The following is a 23060-nucleotide window of genomic DNA, read 5'->3' on the forward strand; positions in this document are numbered from 1 at the left end:
ATTAAAAATATTTTTTTGTATTTTTATTAAAAAGATGTATTTATTTTATGTAAGATAGACAAGTACAGTACTTCACATTCTATTTCGTTCGATTACGTCACGTAAATTTTAATAATTGATTACTTTAATATCCATAAGGTGCCTTAATAAAAATTAAAAAGATTTATCATTACCATGCTACTATATACAATTATCTAGTCAGAATTGCAGTTGGATGGAAAAATAACCGTGCAATGACTAAAAGTATTCAAACAATTTTAACATCACTTCTAATAATATAATCAGTTATATATTTAGTTTAAGAATTGCTAATTTATATAGAAATTACTTAAAATTGTAGTTCAGTCTTTTATATATATTACTCATTTGATCGATTTATTATATAATCTTTTGACATCAGCACTTTTGACATTAATATCTTTTTTTAATAAATGATCGAAAATTCCATCGAGTGCTATTCCACACCACATGTGCTATTCGCTGGAATTGTTTACCTTACTGACAATCGTGTTTGGTATATCATGATATGGTAAGAAGGTAATAATATCATGATAAGGTAAGTAGATGTATGATTATTAATAATATATACAATTACTAAATCATTTCAAATATATCCAAATGTATTCTGGTTCTCTGAAGAAACTATAAAGTCTTTTTATTTAAATTTTTTTTTTTTTACTTTATATACACACATATATATTTAATATTAAAAATATATATAATATTAAAAACTTAAATGTGAATTTTATGATAAAATGTTCAGTGATTACCAATAAAATATGTTATCTAAACTATATTTATTATTTAAAATATATCGGTTATCATGTATTTACGTTATTAATTTATAGTTTTCTATAAGAAATGTGTATACGAAATTAATATTAAATATTCTATTTCTATATTAAATATTTTTCTTTGTTTTTCTTGTAATTATTTTCTGCATAAAAACATTTTTGTATATTTTATCGAAAGCTATAAATTTCTATCATTGTCTTAAAGTGCAACATGTTAAGAGGGTTATTTTCATATATTTATTTCATTAAAATATTTTCATGTACGCCAATTTTATCATCACGTTGCCGGCAGTGATTAAAATAGACATCATTATGCATCTCAAAATTACATTTGTTATTTTATAATTTTTTTTAAACTCACATAATAATACTATACAGTAGTAAGAGTAAAAAAATAAAAAAATCACAAAAAAGCAACCACCAAACATTATCACCAAAAATTACATCGATATTTATATTATAAATATATTTGCTTCGTGTGAAAATACAAATTTATCCAATTCTGTTTCGAAGATAGCTTGCTATATGGAAAATTCAGCATATCGATTATTTCATCACATATAAGTATAGTGATTGTAATTATGAAGATCCATTAGTCTGCCAAGTTGTCTGCAAAGTGCAGTTCATAATTGTGAAGACATACGCTATGACGAACAGCATTCAAGAAATTTTGTCGCCATTACTAATTATCAGTTATGTGTGTGGTTTAAGAGTTAAATTTCCTGTAGGTGATCAAAAACAATGGTACAATTTTTTGTACCTATTGCTATTATGGGCGCTTTACTACTTTATTATGATATATTCAATATCTTATACAGCTTATTATTCTACTGAATATCATATTTGCATTGGAATACATATTTTTACGACGATAATATCATTTGGTATTGGAATATATTACGATAAGGTAAGAAATATAGCATGAAAAGTATTTATCTGAATACACAGACAAAAAATGTGATTTCTTTTTACCGGAACGAGACAAGTAATTTCCTGTAATTTTTATGTGGATACTGAATATGAATCCGGTTTCCAAATTGCTCAATCAAATCACAATTTTAAGAAATTTGCAATTAAAGTTGTAAAAACAGCTATTTTTAACTTTGTCATTGTAATAACGATATGTGATGTGCTAAAGAAGTTTTATTGTAATCAAAATGAGATATGTTCTTAGAACTTTTAGGGCCGATTGCACCAACGTCATTTTGACTTTAAGCGAAGCTTAAAAATCCCTCTTTCTTTTTTCAAAGCCGATAAAGAGGCAGAAAGAAAGAGAGTTTTAAGCTTCATTTAAAATTAAAGTAACATTGGTGCAATCTCTCGGGTCTTAGCCCTCAAAAGAAATTTTTGTTGACTATGGTTAATGAGATATTCATGATTAAATATGAGATCTATTATGGAAAAGCTGTGAATTTTGTCATTGACGATTTACCAAACAGCTTTCAATTATGTTTAATTAAACTTAAGGATTTCTTAGGCCACTAAATACAAATCCAATATCATTGACAAATTCAAAATAGTGGATTCAATATGGAGGATACTAGAACTCGAACAATATTCAAATTGTTTCAAAAATGTATATCTTATAGAAGTCTTTTATAAATTTGAATTTGTCAATTTTGACTCATATGTAGCCTAAGAATTATCTCTGAAACCGTTTGTATTTATTTAGAGAAGCAATTTATAAAAATAATATTAATATCTCTCTCTCCCCCCCCCTCTCTCTCTTTCTCCCCCTCCTTCTCTCCCTCTTTCTCTCTCGACAAAGTCGGTAAATACAAATCATAATATTTGTTTTCTTTACTTTATCTCTGCGTCAGATATTTAGAAATTGCATTAAGAAACTCGTTATTGTGGATGACACATTGAAAAAACTTGGAAAAACAACAAACTATCACAAGTTCAAGATGAAAATAGTATGCCTCATTTTGGGATGGTCTGTGATAATTATATTATTAACTTATTTGGAGAGTTATACTATGAAAGGAAATAATACAGATATTATACCAACTATAGTTATTCCTTCTATACGCAATTATTGCATTTATATTCTTTGCATTGGCGACTTAATAATTGTCATTATTCTTGGGTTAGTTGACATTCTTATGTAAAAAAATATATATGCTTTCTAATTTATATAAAGTATATAAAGAATATACACGGTGTCCCATCACTGACGATAAATATTTTAAAGATAGATTCTTTGTAACATTTTAAGGCGAAAAATTTAATACCAAAATGTCGAGGCTGTGATAGTTTTCAAATGGAAAGAGTTTACAAAATAAAAGAATTACAAATGACAGCTAAAATTTTGCGCGCTCAGGGCAAGGTGTGAAGGTGCTTCCTCATATTTTTGACAATAATAAAATTTAATATTATCTTCACACTGACCATCTTGCCATCCCTGAGTGCGCGAAATGCTATCATTTCACTCTTCTCATTTGAAAACTGTCATAGCCTCGATATTTTTGTATTAAACTTTTCGTTTTAAAATGATATAAAAAATCTGTCTTCAAAATATTTATCGTTAGTAATGGGACACCCTCTATACACTTCTACAACTATATATACTTCCTAACTCATATATATATATATATATAGTATAGGAAGTATATTTACATATACTTCCTAATCTTTTTATTCACTAATTATTTACATATTTAGATATACAGGATTGAAGTTCGGTCAAATTAATGAATACCTTAAGAAATTATCAGAAGATAACAAATATAGAATAAAATTAACTTGGGAACATTCCATGTTACGTTCATGTAAATCCAAATTTCCAAAAATTTCAAAAAACAAATATGTAACAAAATGTAACAAAATATGGATTATAATGTAAGAGCATTTATGTAAGTTCAATTAACCACATTGCACGATAAGATAAATACTTCTACAACATAAATATCACATTTAACAGGCATCTTCATTCGGAATTACGTACAATATCTCGTGAAACAAACTGTATATTTGGGATACAAATGACTCTTCAAATGGGATGTTATTTTGCTAGCATAGCAGCGATTTTGAGACAAATTTTCTGCTTCACATATGATAAAAATTATATAATTATAAATAACGAGATGCTTTACATTACTGTACTTATAGTCTGGCTTTTTATATATGTCTTCAGATTCCTTCTCATTAATTATGTATGTGAAAGAGTTAGCACCAAGGTATATCAATACTGTATACAAAAAATTTTAAAAAGCATTTATTTAGAATTTAATTTTAATACTTTTCGAATTATAAATAATATTCAGTTTTTTAATATTAATAAATCGTAAACTATACTATTTTTTTAAATTCCAATTTTAGGCAAATGCAACAGGGAATTTCATAAATAAATTATCGTATCTTACTTACGATACTGAAATTCATGAAAACGTAAGTTTTAAAGTTGAATGTTTTTTCTATTAAAACATGAACTCTTGCTTAAATTAAAATAAAAACAAGAAATTATAAATGTGAAAATTACATGATTCATTATATTAATATTACATGTGTATTAATATAGATTTTACAGTTTTTACTACAAATAGTTCAATCACCACTTAAATTCTATGGACTTGGACTTTTCCAGTTTGGTTTTAAATTCCTTTATGGGGTACGTTGTAATAGTCATATAACATATCATACTACTTATAATTAATTTTTGAAAAGTATCTAAAAAAATTAACTCATAAATATCTAAATAGCAAATTTATTATCTTTTTTAGTTCTTCGCTTCTACTTCGACCCTATTAGTAATATATATACAAGCATTTATAAGCAATAAATATTTAAAAAATAATAACTAATGTGATATGTAAAAACAACATTTAAATCTCTAATGGGCAGCAATATTCAATATGTAATTTATAAGCTTTTTATTTTTAAATATTTAGCAGTTATACTATTGGCAGTTATTCCTAAGATTAATTTTTCATAAGTATATATTTTAGAATTAATTTTTCATTTTATCTTTTTAAATATTAGTGTTTTATCAGTTTCTCTTACATTCATTCATTCGCAATAATTTTCCTTACAAAGATAATTTTATATATTTAAAAAATATCATTTCTATGAACTGATAAAGTTAAAGATCATAACACTGAAAGAAAAGATGGGCTACTGCAGTAAATTAAATGGTTAATATGGTATAGCATTTTTAATTGGCTGCTGTAGCGATTAAAAATGCTATGCCATATTCAGCCAATCTTTTCTTTCAGTGTAGTCATTTCAATACACGCATACATATAAAGATAATATCAAAAAAATATTACACGTAACGTACGTAAAAATATACCAACCAAAAATAAAATAGAATGATATAAACAAAATTGAAATTATTTCGTTATTATGTTTTGATATTAATTACTGAAACATACATCGTATCTTATTTCATCTTATTGCACTAAGAGAAAAACGTCGAAGTATTGTGAAGCAAATGTTACTTACGAAATTTGATTGTGATGACGAAATATATATTTCTGTGAAATATATCTTATTTCTGTGAAATACTCGTATATCTCATTAATTGCAAAAAAATAAAATAGATGGCTTATTTGCTAGGAATAAAATTTTATTTCGCCCGTATTTAAATAAATATTTATTTCAGTGAAATAAATGTATTTCTCACAAATATATTTTTAGACATCTTTTTCTCAGTATATATGCATAATTTCTTACTTTTTAAGTTTCTAAGTATATATAACTTTACTGTAAAATCGTTAAAATAAAAAAAGAATAAATGTATTAGCAAAATCGATTTTTGTGTCATTAATTATTCGTTTTATTCCATAAACTTACATTTTGAACGGAAATGAGCAAAAAACTTAACAGTTGCCCTGTTTGCTTGCAATGTAAAATTTAATAGATCGATTATTCTAATATGTATAAGTGCAGCAATTACAATTATGGAGATCTGCTATTGTCGTCCATTGATCAGTAAGAAAAATATAGTTTGAAATCTACCATGGCGGAAAGCATACGAACTGTTTTATCGCCACTGTTGTTAATCAGTTCATTATGCGGTTTGAGGATTATCGAGATTTCCGCGGGATATCCAAAACTTTGGTTCAGTCTCCTCTACATTCTACTACTGTGGTCGGTTTATTGTTTTTTCGTGATAGATAAAGGGATATCTTATATACCCGATGAATCCGCCGATTATATTATTTATGTTTCATTGAATATTTTTACAGTTTTGTTATCAATTTTTCTTGGAATATATTATGATAAGGTAAGAAAATATTAAATACTAAAATATACACATAATTAATTTTTTATCTCAATTATATTATACAAATTGCGTTCATATAAAGTAATTTCGAATTTTTGATTTATTATATTTGTACAGAGAGAGAGTTTTACAATATTATTTTTTTTTAATTTTATAGAATTTTATAAAAGGTTAATGAATATAAAAATATAATATATAAATTATTAACAGATTTCTTATCGTACTATTTCCAATTAATAATGTTATTGCTTCTTTAATTTTATTTAACTCATTTTATTTAATACAATAATTATTTAAGAAAAATGTTTGAGGAATTTTTTAAATAGCAACATAATTACGTATTTGTACGTGTAGACACATCAAATTTTTAAACAGATAATGTTTACGAATTATATTCAATTTTCTGCATAAGAAATTTAGAAACTGTTTAAAGAAGCTCGATGTTGTGGATGACACATTAAGGAAACTCGGAACAACAACGGATTACCAGAAGTTAAACAAAAGAACGGTGTGGATTATCTTAGGGTGGTTTGTAATAGTTTTGTTATTGAACTATTGCGATTACATACGATGGCGAGATATGTGTGATTCTCTAACATCTACCTACGCAACGCTTATGCTAAATTATTGTCCCGATATCAATATCATTGACGACCTGATTTTTGCAAACATTCTTGGGTTGGTAAATCTTTTTATACAAATGTAGAAATTATCTCAATTATATAATATATAAAAATTATTTTTGCTATCTATATACATAAATTAATTTAATGTTTAAGAAAAATTAAGATTTTTAAGGAACTTTTACGAATTATAAGATAACCGAATTATATATGGTCTATCTAAATTTTGCGATTTAAAAAAAATTTTTTACTGAGTCTAAAATTGAAAACTAATATTAGATTTAAAAGAGACAACCTTACTAAATATTAAAATATAAGACATTTTTTAATATTTGCATGCCGTGAAGATTTTAAGAAAAAGTATTATAATATTTAAGTACACATATACTCAATGTAATGTAACTCAACCTAAGTATATGTTTGTCTCTTTTTTGTAAAAAAAATATTATAAAAATAGAAAATAAAGTGATCCATAAACTTACTTTTATAATATTATAAGTTTATTAACATACTGACGTGTTTATTGACACATAAGGTGTATTATTTTTCAAATAATTGACTTATCTATTGTCTAATTTCCATGTTTAGCAAGGGAATTAGAATTATAGTTATAAAAGGCAATTACTTATCCTATGAAATATCACAACACATTCTGCATTTTGTTTTACTGACAATCACAGAATGAACAATAAACTGATACCATCGAGTCAAACGGATAATCTGCACGATTTATAATTAGTACTATCTGTTGAATTCATCGTGTAATTATCAAATAGCGAATAAAGCATAATAAGATACTAGACCATATAAGATTCGGTTACTTTATTTGTATCTATATATTTCTGCACCGTTCGCTAAATCTCTTTTACATTAGATACTTAGGATTGAAATTTGATCAAATCAACGAACATCTTCACAAATTAACAACAGAAAATATATGTGGAATAAAACGGGCATGGGAAAGTCCTATATTACATTCACAACAACGCCAACTTCCAAGCAGTAAACGTATAACATGGATCATAATGTAAATATAAATGTAATTATTGATTATGATGGTTTTGCTTAATAAAATTTATCATGTTTACGCAGACATCTTCATTTGGAGTTACAGAAAATATCTCGCGAGATAAATTCAATATTCGAAATACAAATGACTTGGAAGATGGTATGTTATTTCGGTTTCATAGCGGAGTTTTTCCGTGAACTTTTTACTGCAATATTTATCAGATATTACGTAACTAATAAAAGAATTTTAGTCATCACTATAATTGTATTATGGCTATCTTGGTATATCTCTAGAATTGTCCTGATCAATTATATGTGCGAGAGAGTTAGTGCAAAGGTATCAATTCTCTATATGAATTCAAACTACATTTATTTTAATTTATTTTCAGTGATTTTATGACTACTAACTAATGCTAAATTTTACAATATTGCAAATAATAATTCCAATTTTAGGCAAATGCGACAGGTAATGTTATATGTAAAATATTATATTTCTCTTGCGATGTGGAAATACGTGAAAATGTAAGTTTCAATATATAATATTAAAAGATGTTACTGTCTAATTAAATTTTAATTTAAGTTTCAACACAAATTAAAAAGCAACAATTAAATTGTCTATATTCTTAATGCAGACCTTACAATTTTTATTGCAAGTAAGACAAGCGCCACTGAAGTTTTGCGGGCTTAGACTTTTCCAATTTGGATATACATTCCTTTACAGGGTGTGTTATTAATTATTTATTATTCACAAATAGCTACATACTAATCATCAATATCAATTTTAATTTCTTTTTTCTAGTACTCCGAATCTATTCTGACACTTGGAATTATATTAATACAAATAGATAGATTCAAGCATGCATGAAAAAATTATAGCTAAATACGATATACATATAAAGAATTGTTTAGTAGGTATTGATTTAACATTCAGTACATAACATACCCTTTTTAGACAATATTTGATATTTTTAAATAACATTTATATATTCTTGCTGAGAAATTAATATTCTTTTACAGAAACTGCAAAATATAAAATCTTTCATCTTATTTTTACGTCTTATTTCATCTTTTTTATTATATATATTCTTTATTATTCTTTATTGCAATGGTTATTTTCTTCATATGTTTTATAATATGCATAAAAAATATAAATTGTTATTACAAAATAATGATGTCAATAATAAAGAAAGATAACTCTATTTGTCTCATGTACATTGCATGAATTATTACCTGAGATAATTTAATTCTAATTGGATGTTGAATCTAACAAAAGAAATAAACAGATGTAATTAATAATTTAATTAATGAATTGCACATAACCGGATAAGCTCATTAATGTCAGCATTTATGAGTATAAGTTCATTGTATGATAAATATTATTATGCTTATTTATATCTCTCTCTCAAAGCACATTGTTAGAGAACATCATTAACTCGCCATTAAACTCAATCCGAATGTTACATAATAATAATTATCTGAACATTGCATCAATTCATATAATGTCGTGAAATTTTCATAAATTTTGGTTATAAATTCGCTCCAAATAATACTACAAATCAAATTAACATAAAAATATAATAATATCAGTATAAAATTCTACAACAAAATTTTTCTAAAACCATATAATAAAAATTAAATTTTATCTAAATATTTAATACTATTATGAATAATAAAAAGCGTAGGAAACCTCATCATGTGCGCGTTGTATCGAGAATTGATAACAAACCTCCACATTTCAATGCATCGGTTTATTTGAAAGCTCATGATTTAAAACAAGATGTTGTACGAGTTAAACAAATAGATCGAGAAAATATAAAACTATTGAAGAAGATAAACATAATTCATCGATTAGGGGTTAGTATTGTCATATCTTACTTTAAACTTAATATAATCTTACATATATTGTATACTTATATTAATAAAAAAAAATTAATGATGCACATTTTTTATTTATACTTCTTAATATTATACCAAATTGTTCAATTTCATTTAGTTTTAGGCAATATTAATCTAAATGAAATAAACACAAATAAAATATGACAATATTAATCGTTTATTTCATTTTTAGGGGCCTGTAGATTGCTGGGCGCCGGATTTCAAATATAAATCAAAATTTGAGGATCAAGAGCGTAGAAACAATATAATTATGCGCAAAAATAAAATTATGCTGAAGAAAATCTGTCAAGCAGAAAGTCAATATCCCTCCCGTGCCTTTGTGAAAAATTGGAAGAGAATGCATGAAGCAGTAGAGCACCGTGCAAGGTTATCTAATTAATAACATTCAGAAATAAAATTTTGTAGTAACTTTAGTTTACACTTTTACATTTTGCAATGAAATTTCTATACATCTTTCTATATTATGCAGATACATTTCAATAATTAAAAGATTGTCTACTGTGTTAGATATACAAAAACAATTAGCTGAGAAAAGTCAAACGAGATGTTTCTTTGATATTGGACTTAAAGAAGAAAATCAGAAATTAGGACGTATAGTATTTGAACTCTATGACAGTATTGCACCACGTACATGTGAGAACTTTGCAGCTTTCTGTCGCGGAGTGAATGGATTATCATACAAGTGCATAAATTATGTTATATTGTACAAATATTATATGAAAAAGAAATTAATTAAAGATATATAATAGTCATGCTTGAGATTGACTCAAAATTCAAATTTATCCTAAATTTTTTAAAAAATATGTTATTAAGTCTAAGATCTTTGGAAACATTTCATATAAAAATTCTAATTTACACAGATACACTCCATTTCATCGTATTGTCTCTGGTTACTGGTGTCAAGGAGGAGATGTTACAAAGTTTAACGGTACTGGCGGTACTTCCATATATGGTGACTCATTTGACAAGGAAAGCTCTAATCTACGTCATACAGGGCCCGGCATCTTATCTACTTACGACAATGATGACGGCAAAACAGACTCCAAATTTAATCTTACATTTAAATATTTGAGAACTGTAAATGGGAATAAAATTGTTTTCGGCCGAGTAATAGATGGAATGAACAACATATATAAGGTAATTTAAACTTTACTTAAATAACATTTCTTGTACAGTAATGCCATCACATCCACAAGCACTATTTATTTAATTATGTAGACCTACTTACTCTAACGGAAAAGAAATGAATTTTCTTATTATTTTTTTAATATAAATGAAAAAAACTTTGTATCACGAATAAATAGTATTCTATAGAAAATTTTTTACACTACAATTAAATATATATTATTACAAAATTTGTTTTCATTTTGCGCTTCAATGTTCAATTTTAACGAAATTTAAGTTTGATTATCTGCTATGCATATTAAATTTGGAAAGTATGTAAACGATTCTAAAATTAATATACAATAATTTCATAAATTAAATTAATCAATTATGTTTTTCCTGTTAAATAAAAAAAGATTGAATTTTAGCGTATTCTGCTTCATAAAAATCCGTACAAATCTGTAAGTGTTGTTTCTTTATTTTTATCTCCTTTTCTTTGATTAAATTTCATTTCGACTTTTTGCAATATTTTGCATTATTATTTACAAAAATTTCATATAAAATATAAATATAAATTATGATTGTATCAATATAATACGAAACATTTCCGCAGTGTGTTATAAACTTGGGATGCTTGGATTCACTAAACTTAAATAACTATACAAAATCATTTTTACAAAATAATTAAATGTTTGTTTTTTTAACTAAAATATATAAAAATACATATATAGATGAACTGTGCCAGTTTCAATGATTAATTATATATCCTTTTTTTATTTAAACAATTTCATACATGATATTATATTGACACAAGCCTACACTGTCTGGATGCGTATAAATAAGAGCTTTTAGATTATCGTAACTTGGAATTTTATATTTATTGATTATGTAAGGTCAATAGAATATGTGTCGCCATCTAACGAAGAACTTGCAAATTATATACGAAAACAAATTTCGATTTTTCTTTTTTAATGAGAATATTCTACTAAAAATTGATTTATTTACATTTTAGTTTATTGTATTGTATGTAATGTAAACAGAATAATATAAATAATTTATCATTTTATAATTTCTATTCTATATTTTATTACTAAACTTATTAATTTTTAATGTCAACGATAATCATCATATGGAAATAAAAATTAATTTTAATTCCATATGATAGATTAATTTTTATATTCAAAATTTGAGAATGTTTAGATTTACTTTATATCTGTTCTTATACATAAATATAAATTAACATATATTAAAATATGAAAGTTAGTAAAAATTATTCTAAAAATATCGCGAATAAAATAAATGAGAGAGAGAGAGAGAGAGAGAGAGAGAGAGAGAAATGTTCCATATTCTACAAGTAATAAAAAACTTTATTTCTATTGTATCGTTCAATATCGTTTTACGAGGGCTTTAATTATACGCGCGTTCAAATTTGACCGCAGAGTGGTAAACTTCCATGATTTATGTCTGCTACGATTAAACAGATCGAGGGATTTGGTACGAAGACCGGAAAACCAATGAAGTCGGTGATTGTGTTAAATTGCGGAGTCCTGTCGACGAAACGCCCATATGAAACACCATCCATGTTACAAATATGAACAAACTGCATTATCTTCACATAAAATTACGCGTAAAATCATAATATTAAAATTGTGTAAAAATATAATTTTTTCATAAATGTGTATTAATAATGCATATTTGTGTGAAAAACTCTGTGTATTAATAACTGTAACATTTCTGTGTATATATTAATAACCATAACTTCAACGTTCTTTAGTCAAAAATCTACGAGCGTGATTAAAAAATAAATAATAAATTCCATTTTATAAACAGATGTCAAATAAAATGTGCTACACAATTATAAAAAAAATCTATTCTTTTGAATACTATAATAATAAAAAAAAATCTTAATAGCTTTTACTAGAATTTAGTTTATTTCATAATTAATTTACTTAATATCAATCATTTAATTGCATTTTATACGTATTCCAAGCTTTATAAAAAAAAAAATCGATTCGCAAACGCAATAAAATTCTATATAGTCATTATGAATGCACCCGTCGCTCGTAATATAGAAATACCTGTGGATAATATTCATATTTGATATTACTTATTAATTAATTAGAATCCTAAATGGATAAAGTTGAATAAAAAGTTTAATATTAAAAGTTTGATTTAAAAGTAAGTATAGATGACGGCTTTCTAACACGCGCTGATGAGACTTTTTTTTCTCTAAATTTTCCTCCAGTTTTTAATCAAATATCTCTTATTATATGTATATACAAAAGTTTCTCGCGTGCAACGTTAAAATATCCATTTTATAACATGGTCACGTATTCTATAGAAAATATTAAAATAAATAAAATTGCGGAGACAAATACGCATTCAGTTGATCAACAAGCAAAAAACAAATAAACAAATATAAATTGAAACATAAATTAAATTGATAGTACATATACACGCAGATTGTAGCCGTTTTAAATACAGGTCATGTGTGCGATTTTGAAACTCGCGTTACAGTTTGATTATAATCTTGATTGATGAACAAACTAGAACATTCGTGGAAAAAAAACGAGTAAGTAAACCTCATTTTTGTTTTAACAAAATTTATGGTCAAGTTGACATAAGAAATTTAATAAGTTGTTTAAATTGTTTTTAAAAACTTTAAATATTTAATAAAAGAATATATTTTCTAATTCAGTAATGGAATCATACATTATTACTAATTTTCTTATATTGTACGTACGAAATGTTGTAAGCAATGTACAAAGAAACCCAGTAAAAAGTTTTTATGTATAAATGTACATAAAAACTTTTTATTGAATTTTTTTATATATATAAATATATGCATGGGATATAAATATAAACATATACAAACATATGTAATTATATATAAAATGTGTCTATATATATTTTTACATTCTTTTTTTGTAAAATTACTATTTAGTATAAGAAAAAAAAAAGAATAATAATAAAAAAATATATAAAATAATTAAAAAAGTAGTTTTTGTGTAGACAATTTAATCGCCCGCAGTACATTCTTTGGGTGGATACGTATTGAACAGAGATATCCTGATCAGATTTATGGCGCATAATCATTAGCGTCTGTTTCCTTGTTTCGCGACATAACGAGCGACGAGTATCAGAGTCGATACGGATCCGTATAGGCGCGGTAACATTATTATTTATTTCGACTCCGAGTTCTGCTGTGACTTACCATTCTGCGAGATTGTTCAAGATACAAGTGTGAAATATAACAATCGTTGCTACGTGAGAACTTTGTCTTCACTATTTCCCTTTACAAACTTTTCATTTGGCCATCCAAATTATTATAATCTCCTTTTGATTTTCCTACATTTGTATTGTTTCTTTTAGAAAAAATTAAGTTTGGAGAAATGTAAAAAAATTGTTCGTCTATAGTTACATATAATTATATATGAGCAATTCAATTTCTCATACTAAACTTTTACAAAAGAACGATAAATATATGTACATATATTTCATATATAATAATATATATTATTTATATATGTTTATTTAATATATTTATGTATATTCATACATGAAAAATTTTTTACCAAGGACGTGAGAGAAAATCGCATACTTTTAACCTAATTTTAAAAGAGATTAAAAAATGTGAATTTCGCTTCATCTCATTTGTTTCACGACTAACTGCGATGGAGTCGACATAGCAACAGACGGAAAGTTTTTCTTGTGGACTCATCTAAGCTTTTACGTTTCTCATTTTACGGTTGCATTATACACACAATATACTTGATCTTTTAGGATTCTGAAAGATTTGTCGGTTATTTCCAACCGCAAGCATATATCAACTGCAAGATATATTCAAGATATTCCTGATATTCATTGAAATGTCCCTCTGGTTCCTCAAATGTCCTACATTCCGCAAAATGATACATACTCACATTCACAACAACTTTCTTACCATGATAAAAAAACTGCGCAACGACGTTATAACGAAACTTGCAAGAGTTACAGAATAGCCCTGCTAGAATGTGTTGTATTATAAATTTGTTTATTATAATTTATTCATACTTATATACTTTTTTCTTAAAAACATTAAATTATTATATGATTTAATTTAATACCTAGAAACAATCATATTCAAATTTAACAGTGACATATATATACAAAATCATATCGCAGTTACGAAATACATTATTATTAACCTTTCCAACAATAAATATCCAGCAAACAAGCTGACGTTATTTATCGTCATTTCGATGTCTTGGACGTTAAAATGACGATAAATAATATCAGCTTGTTTGCTGGGTAATTTCTTTTTATATCTATTATGTTTTAGTTGCTGCAATAATAATTATTATAATATCGCAGTGATAATACTATTTATTATTACGTCGACATTCACTTGAATCGCCATTATTAAATTTGTGATTTGTATTACGGAAATTGTGACTGCGATCTTTGTGATATTACAATATAGTTGCCTTGATAATTAATCGCAACTCTCCGATCATAATGACAATTATTATTACATTAAAACAATAATTGATGCAAAGATCATCGTATCATGAAAATCTATTGAATGGCCATCACAGTAATTTCGACGAATTAATTATGGCAATTATCAATAGCGTTAATCACATTTATTTAAAATTTGAAAGAACTTATCTAATTGAATTATGATTTAAAAATAATATGGTTTTTGTGCTGTTAAACAATAAAATGAAGAAATTATAAAATGAGATATGACTCTAAACCAAAAATTGTAAAATATATTCATGATTTATCATTACACTATATATATTTAGTAACAGAATGGATCATATGATATCTACAAACCAATATATAAAATACATCTTTTTTAGAAAAATCGTATAAATTATTAATACATAAGGGGAATAAAGTAATGATATTCTTTTCTTTTAATGAAACTAAATTACTTTCTAGATTTAAATAAGAACACTTTAATAGGATTTCATAATAATGTAGAAAATATCATTTTAGGATAGACCGAGACAAATCAAATTAATATGTTTCAAGAAAGAAACACTATAAGTTTCAAGAAAGAGTTGTCATTAATTTTGTTACTTTTTTTGTTTCAAACAAGTTGTTTTATTATAGCTATTTCTGCGCATTTCCACTGCGTCGAAAACAATAATCAACAGTCATACAGTGTTAGTCAATGATACAAACACAAAAATCATGAGTGCACGATGAAATTTTATTTCTTACATAAAATTACGATTCCACTAAAAAATATTTTATAACTTGTAAAGAAAAAGTATGTTGAAATTACAAAAAGTATAATAATTTTTACAGTATATATTTTTGCTAAATCAGTGTAGTAAACTGGTAATCCACTTCGCCATTCAATTTTGGACAAATCGAATAATTCCATTTTCTTTCAATAAGAAATACCACGTTTATGTATTATTTTATTATATGAAACTCGAGCCAAAGTTGTAAAAATGAAAAACTTATAATAAAACTTAATAACAAAATTTGTTTTGGATTACTTTTTTACCAATGAACAAAAATTGTTCCGATTCGACTCGGCCTCTATCCTAATAGGTTTTAATAATTAATTATTTATCGATTTCTAGCCAAAAATATACTTATTATGCTTAGTCTGTTTTCGCATGTAGAAGATTCTTTTTATCGTTTCAATCATGATGCCATTTATTTCACTCGAAAGAAATACGTACTTTAGTCTTTCCGTCACCGATATGACCTACGGCCTCGCTACGTGACCAGAGCTTCGATGATAAACTTTCTCGTTAAGTAGAAAAAACTTCATAATGAATTTAAACGATCACTCATTATTAGGTATCACGTGATCGAAATGTTCAAACATATCATCGTCGCGTTCATAGCCGTGAATTGCACTTTCACCCAAGTTTTTCGTTCGCATTTACGCAGAGACGTATGTTGATTTCGTGTGTATCATTCCGATAGCTGAATATTTTCAACCGGTATAGCTAGTGCATCGTTATTAAAGTTTCAATTCTCGTGCCTGCTTAATGCGCATATTTTCTAACAAAGACATTTCTACGTGGATAAATGAGAAAATATCTTTACGTTAGATCGTTCTCGTTTTATGATCTTTTTTTATTTACCCGATTACGCGCGTGCTTCGATATTTAGATGCAAAAGACGCCGTTACCGAAGGAAAGAATTTTAATACGATATTTCTGTGCAAACTTCTGAGTCTATAGAAATCTCATAAGATTCTGATTTTGCAATTTTCAAGGACATCAAAATGTTCAATTCTTTTGAATAAATGCATTAATCTTTTCTTAAATAACTTCTCTATTAATAAATGGAAATCGAAAAATAAATATGCGAATGTATTAAAGGATTAATTTATAAATGTACATTTTGTAGGTTTAGTATTCTTTGTTTTCATATGCTATTATATGTATAACTGAGAAATTTATTTAAAAAATAGTAGGATTCTTTCTCTATTGTTTTGAGCTCTTTTAGAATATATCGAGCATTATTAATTAATATTTCTATCATTGTTATGATAATTACTTTTATAATATTGTTAAATATTTTAATAATATAGACATCATTAATATGAGATACAAGTCGTAATATCGTTATATAATTTTACACGCGGAATATACAATTTTATATTATATGTATAATACATAATATATTATACTTATACATAATTCATACGTTACGTTATATAATTTAAATTAATTAACAGATAGATAGTATTTAATTAATTAGACTCTTCCTGATTGTTCTTTTAATGAATTTCTTATAAAAGACAGGCAAAAGGAGATAATATTGTATATGCGTAATAATAATTCATACATTCACAAAAAAATGAATAATTGCTTTAAACTACTGGTTCGTTTTCATTCTGCAAAATTTTTATAATTCATATAATATACGAATAATAAAGCTACATTGACAGAAGAGTTGTTATCTAAATTATCCAGCAGGAGTCCACAAAGCTACAAGAAAAAAGGGCAAAAAAAGATGAGTCTTCTACATTTAATTCAACGTTCGAAATTATCCCACCCAAATTGGTGCCGTCGGCCGTGGCGCCGAGAGGAAATTGAAATTGATCTACCTACAATCAGGAAAAAAATGAGAAACTACTCAGCAAAAAACTCATCCCCGGTACGTTGTCGCGCACGAGTGAATATCTTATAATTCTCATTTGAAGCAGGAACTGAAATTATACAATTGCGCGGAAATTTATTCACTTTTTGCAAATATCGCAATCAAAAGACCCAGCTGAATTTGATTTTATTACGTACAATTCTATCACGTTACAGCTTAATAAAACGTCAAGCGGTAATATAAAAGAGACAGAAGACAATATACAACAATATTATAATATATTAATTTAGAGTAAATAATAAAAACCAGAGTTTTGTAGCAGCGTTTTGGAACAGAGTACTAAGGAAATTATTACAGTCGCGTTTATTATAAAAATCTCGTTATATTATACGATAATTTTTAAGATAACTTCAAAACAAGAATACGCAACGCTTTGCAAATAAACTATCTTACCCATAAAATAATTTAATAAGATTTAATAACGGATGATCAAAAGATTATAAAGAATATAGTATCCCCCCAAGAAATTTCCGTCAAAAGAAAGAGGAGTTTATGTCAGTCTATGAATTATTTCCAGTTCGCTGAAACGTTTCAGTATCCTGTACACTATTACTTGAAGCGCGGTCTCTGCGGTAATGAAGCGTGCAGGGTTCAGTATTGACCGCTCATACCGCCAAATGAAATAATCGAAATACCTCTATGAGATTATCTAATCGTCAGATCCGTCGAAATGCGGTAAACTCCGAGCGGGCTCGCACGCTCAGAAAATTAGGTCGCTAATTCTATAGATTTCGCGTATTCGAATTGCCTCTGCATGGAACGCAATCGGACAGCGCCGCAATCGACTAGCTCGTTTTAATCACCGATTAAGCTGTTGGCGCGTTTCAACCAAAGAGCGCCTCTCTTAACTCTTGATTCGACAATATTAATCCGGCCAATTTGATTACCGCTCTGGAAGTTATTCTCCACGAATTTCCTCCTAGCTGTTACCGACTCTCGACGTCGAGAAGAAAAACAGCAAAAAGTAGGATACATTTTCCTCTTGGATACAATATGATGCGCGGTTGATTAATGAACCTGGTACATGCAATTAATCACTTCATTGTATGCACTTGATATGTTATGATATGTTACAGCGATGTGTAAGCAAGATAAACCTATTTGCGCAAATGTGTATAATTAATGAAGGCATATAAATTTATTAATGTATATTTATTCGTATATACATTTAGATTTCCTAATAAAATATAGAAAATTTATATGAAGTATAATTTTTAAATTTAAAAAATTATATAGGGGAGACTGAGGACAGTTGCAACGGAAGTAAGTCGTAACAATGCGTATATCTCTTAAATGATAAGAGATAAGATTATCATGGACAACAAAAATAATAATCGGCCTGCATCTGCCTCATGTCGTCAATCGCGCGTGCGCTGCATGTAAAAGAAGTTATACTGTGTTCAGACACGCCACGTAAGTGTAAATTTACGATTTTATCCTTTTTTACTTTAAACTTTCAAATAAAATGCTTTTTATCATAATAAGCAGCTTAAAATTACACCTTTATGCAAATAGTACCATAAATCTAAATATTTGTTGCGTCATGTGCATTAAAAGAAATAAACATATATGTTATAAAGAAATATATTATGTATATTTCTAAAAATTGGTATAACTGTCCCCACAGTCTCCTCTAATATCTTTTAGTTTCATTATACTTATTTTTTTATTTTTAAAATAAAATTTAATTACTCGACCGCGAAATTTATTTAAGTGTCATTTTATTTGTAATAATTTAATTTTTTAATTTAAAATGATTGTGTTTATCCCTACCTACCCATACTTGTGCTACCCATATTTTATTTATTCGTGCCTATCCTATCTCCACCCGTGTATTCCTACCTACATTACTAATTTATAATGTGTAATAACACCGCGAATATAATGACTGTGTTCAGCAGACAAAACAGCTTTGCAAAATGTTGTAAAATTCTTCAATACGAAATTGGATCGTGCTTTTGATTCCTTATGGATTTAAATGTACAATATAAGGCTCGGTTGCACCAACGTTTCTTGTTTTAAAGCCGAAAAAGAAGCAGAGATAAAGAGAGTTTTAAGCCTCGCTTAAAATCGAAGTAATGTTGGTACATCGGATCTAAGTCAATCATATTGAAGAATTTTACAACAGTTGCAAAGCTGCTTTCTCTGCTGAACGCAGCAGCTAATGCCTAACCATGTCTTATCGCGTACTGATAAATTCAGTGGAATAATCTAATCGCGATTATATTAAATAAATGAGCAATAAATATAATAATAATTAAAGCAGATTTTCCATCTTTAAAATACAAAAAAATTTAACAAATAACAAGTCTAATGAAAGTCAGAGTGGATAATCAAACACAAGTTTTATAGATTAAAAAAATCTACAAAACTTGCGCCTAATTATCCACACTAGCTCTCATTAGCCCTATTGTTCGTTGGTTATTTTTATACTTTAAATAAACAATAATTCAAAAAATATAAGAACTCGCAATTTGCGAGCAAGTTACCCTCCCGAATATTCAGTTTATCTTTACACATATACCTTTGAAAAACTTAGATTGGTATTACACCAACCTACTTCGTACAGATCCTCTTCTTTCTTCTGACCAGATTGAACTCACCTTGTTGCTTCTGGCCAATATTCTGGCTTCATATGCCAGAAATCGACAACAAGGAGCTTTTTACTACCGACTGCTGCCGACTCACATCGCCAGCAATAAGCGTAAGATTTTACGCTTTTGTACGATGCGCGAAACACGAACGCGTCACGAAGGGGCCATCATATTAATGAAATTGATTAAATATTAATATGAATAATTATCAATAATAATAATAACAATAATTCCGTTCATATTACGTATTTATTCGCTATTCGCTTTTATTCGAAATTAAAAATATAAATATTCGACTAAAAATAAATTTAAATTTAAAAAAGTCAACTACGTTTTTTAATTTCAAAAGTCTCGAATATTATGAAATTAGATTAAATTTCTTAATATAAACATTACAATATATAAAAAACAAAACTTTAATTTAAAAATAAACTGAAAATTACTAAATCGATTATCATCCGATAAAACTCAAGGCCCATGTACGTATTTTTGACGATTCGAACGATTCTGAATTTCATCTCAAAGCATGCGGAGATGAGAAATTCAGATGAATGATGTAAGATCCGATACATTTTCCCTCACATCAATAAATATATCTCTTTGTACTTTGTAAATTATTAGAATCATTTTTTTGTATAATTTATTATGTCAAAATTAAATATTTTAAGTGATGCAAAACTCTGAACACAATGTTAAAATAATTATGAGATAAAATTCTTCTACTTTCTTGACAAAATATATATTGGATCTTATACATCATGTTCCTACTTTAACTGGTATAAAATCCAGTTACTACGTATGGATAAGTTATAAAAGCTGAGGGTAAAGTCAATTGCATTGAAGTAGGACAAATTAATAACAGTAAAATATCTTTTATAAAAAAGCGAGATTAAAAAATTGTACGAATTATACTACTCTACATTAAAATATTCGTTATTATTTCATTATAAAAATTATGTATCATCATGTATATTTATAAGGGAATTGAAAAAAATTCTTAAAAACCAATATCTTTTTATATGTAATGTTTTTTACACTAACTTGTATAAAATTTAATCCTAGATGAATATATGGAAATAGGATAAACGAGAGAAAAGTGTTTAATATTTGTGACTATAATTGGTAAACGGTAAAATAATTATGATTAGGAAATTCATTTTTATGTTTATTATTGCTATAAAATAAACATTATTGTTCAACAAATGTAACGGCAATTAGAATGAATAAAACCATTCTTTAAAATTAATTTACGATTTATGTAGTAATAATAATAAAAAATATATTAAGAAAAACTAAAGATTCTCAAGTTATAGTATGTGCGACTATCATTAATAGCATAATTGACTACATTTGTATATTAAAATTACAATGAATATATAGTTGTATCCCAAAAAATGACTGTAAATTATAATTAAATTATGGCAGTTGTAACTATTTTTTTTTCTCAGTGTATTTGATACATGAATACTATGAGCTAGTTTGAGTAAGAGTGGTAAATGAAAAAAGTTAATACAGTATTTTAATTTTATGTAACCTCATATCTCTTTCGTTTTCTCTTTTTTTATATTTATTATAAAAAATTATAATATATTTCTAACTAATAAATATACAAATTCTATAAATTTTAATGTATATATATGATTCTAAAATTGACCAAACAATATTATTAAACAATCAATATAATTGTTAATAAATAATATTCTATTATATCCTCATGATATTCTCAATTTCTCGAAAAATTCGGCGATTATATACAATGTATGCATTCGAAAGTATCTTTGTATGCACACTGAATTGAACTCATATGCACCATAAATTCAATAAAAAGAAGTATCCAGGATTAAATTTACCTTAATCTGTTTTAACTTATCCATTTTAAGGCAACAGATGTATGGAATGCTATATGTATACTTATCCAAACATTGTTATTAAATTTATGCATATATGCATCTAGATATATGATATAGTAATGAAACTACCATACATCCATTACCTCAATAAAAACATAATTAATTCATCACTCACCGACCTGATGCGCAACAGTGGAGTTATATCTGCAACGTCGCTACGATGATTCTGTAATTTTAAAAAAGTTAAAACCCAAATTAAAATAGGGTAAAGAAATAATCATTATTTAAAAATATTATTACTATATGAACACACGCAGAGTTTTATGAAAAATAATTCTTCAATTTTGAAAACATAATTTTTATAGACATCGGATTTTTTATACATCATTTAATTATATATATTTATTAAAATAATTATACATTCTCTCTGAAAGAGACTTAAACAAGAATAAATGTAAAAAGTTTTGAATTTTTAAGTAATTTCTCTTTTTTCTAATTATTATTTTTAAATCATTGTAAAATAAAATAATTTAAAAATAAGCAAAAAAAAGATTAATTTTACACAAGTAAAAAATAATATTTACCGCAAGGTTGCTCCACCGATGCCCGATGTATCTCTCAGACCTCCTCCTCCTCTCAGAATTGGGTTGACATCCTCTCGCACAGGACACTCGCGTAAAACACTCGCGAATAATATACTATAAACGCGCGCGGACTATTCATTCATAAAAGTCTTACGCGCGACACTGCGGTATTTCACGTTTACAAAACCCATGATCTATGATTTCCATTTCGATCGGTGGAATCAACACCACATGTCGACGAGTACACGCGAAACACAC

The 23060-nt window shown here is 26.7% G+C and overlaps 2 protein-coding genes across 2 annotated transcripts; both read left to right on the plus strand.

The window, feature by feature from the left end:
- The first annotated feature begins 3880 nt into the window (after positions 1-3880).
- Positions 3881-8122, plus strand: LOC108725311 (uncharacterized). The gene is made up of 6 exons (XM_018452242.1): positions 3881-3973; positions 4116-4184; positions 4315-4404; positions 4517-4558; positions 7737-7812; positions 8106-8122. Exons 1-6 carry the CDS (start codon positions 3881-3883, stop codon positions 8120-8122), a joined length of 387 nt encoding a protein of 128 aa, XP_018307744.1.
- A 1185-nt stretch (positions 8123-9307) lies between these two features.
- On the plus strand, positions 9308-12322 carry LOC108725314 (peptidyl-prolyl cis-trans isomerase). The gene is made up of 5 exons (XM_018452246.1): positions 9308-9506; positions 9721-9914; positions 10018-10230; positions 10409-10685; positions 12134-12322. Exons 1-5 carry the CDS (start codon positions 9315-9317, stop codon positions 12245-12247), a joined length of 990 nt encoding a protein of 329 aa, XP_018307748.1. The 5' UTR covers positions 9308-9314; the 3' UTR covers positions 12248-12322.
- The last annotated feature ends 10738 nt before the right edge of the window (positions 12323-23060 follow it).

Source organism: Mycetomoellerius zeteki, unplaced genomic scaffold (genome assembly GCF_001594055.1).
Source record: "Mycetomoellerius zeteki isolate Tzet28-1 unplaced genomic scaffold, Tzet1.0 scaffold336, whole genome shotgun sequence".
In the NCBI taxonomy this organism is placed as follows: Eukaryota; Metazoa; Arthropoda; class Insecta; order Hymenoptera; family Formicidae; genus Mycetomoellerius; species Mycetomoellerius zeteki.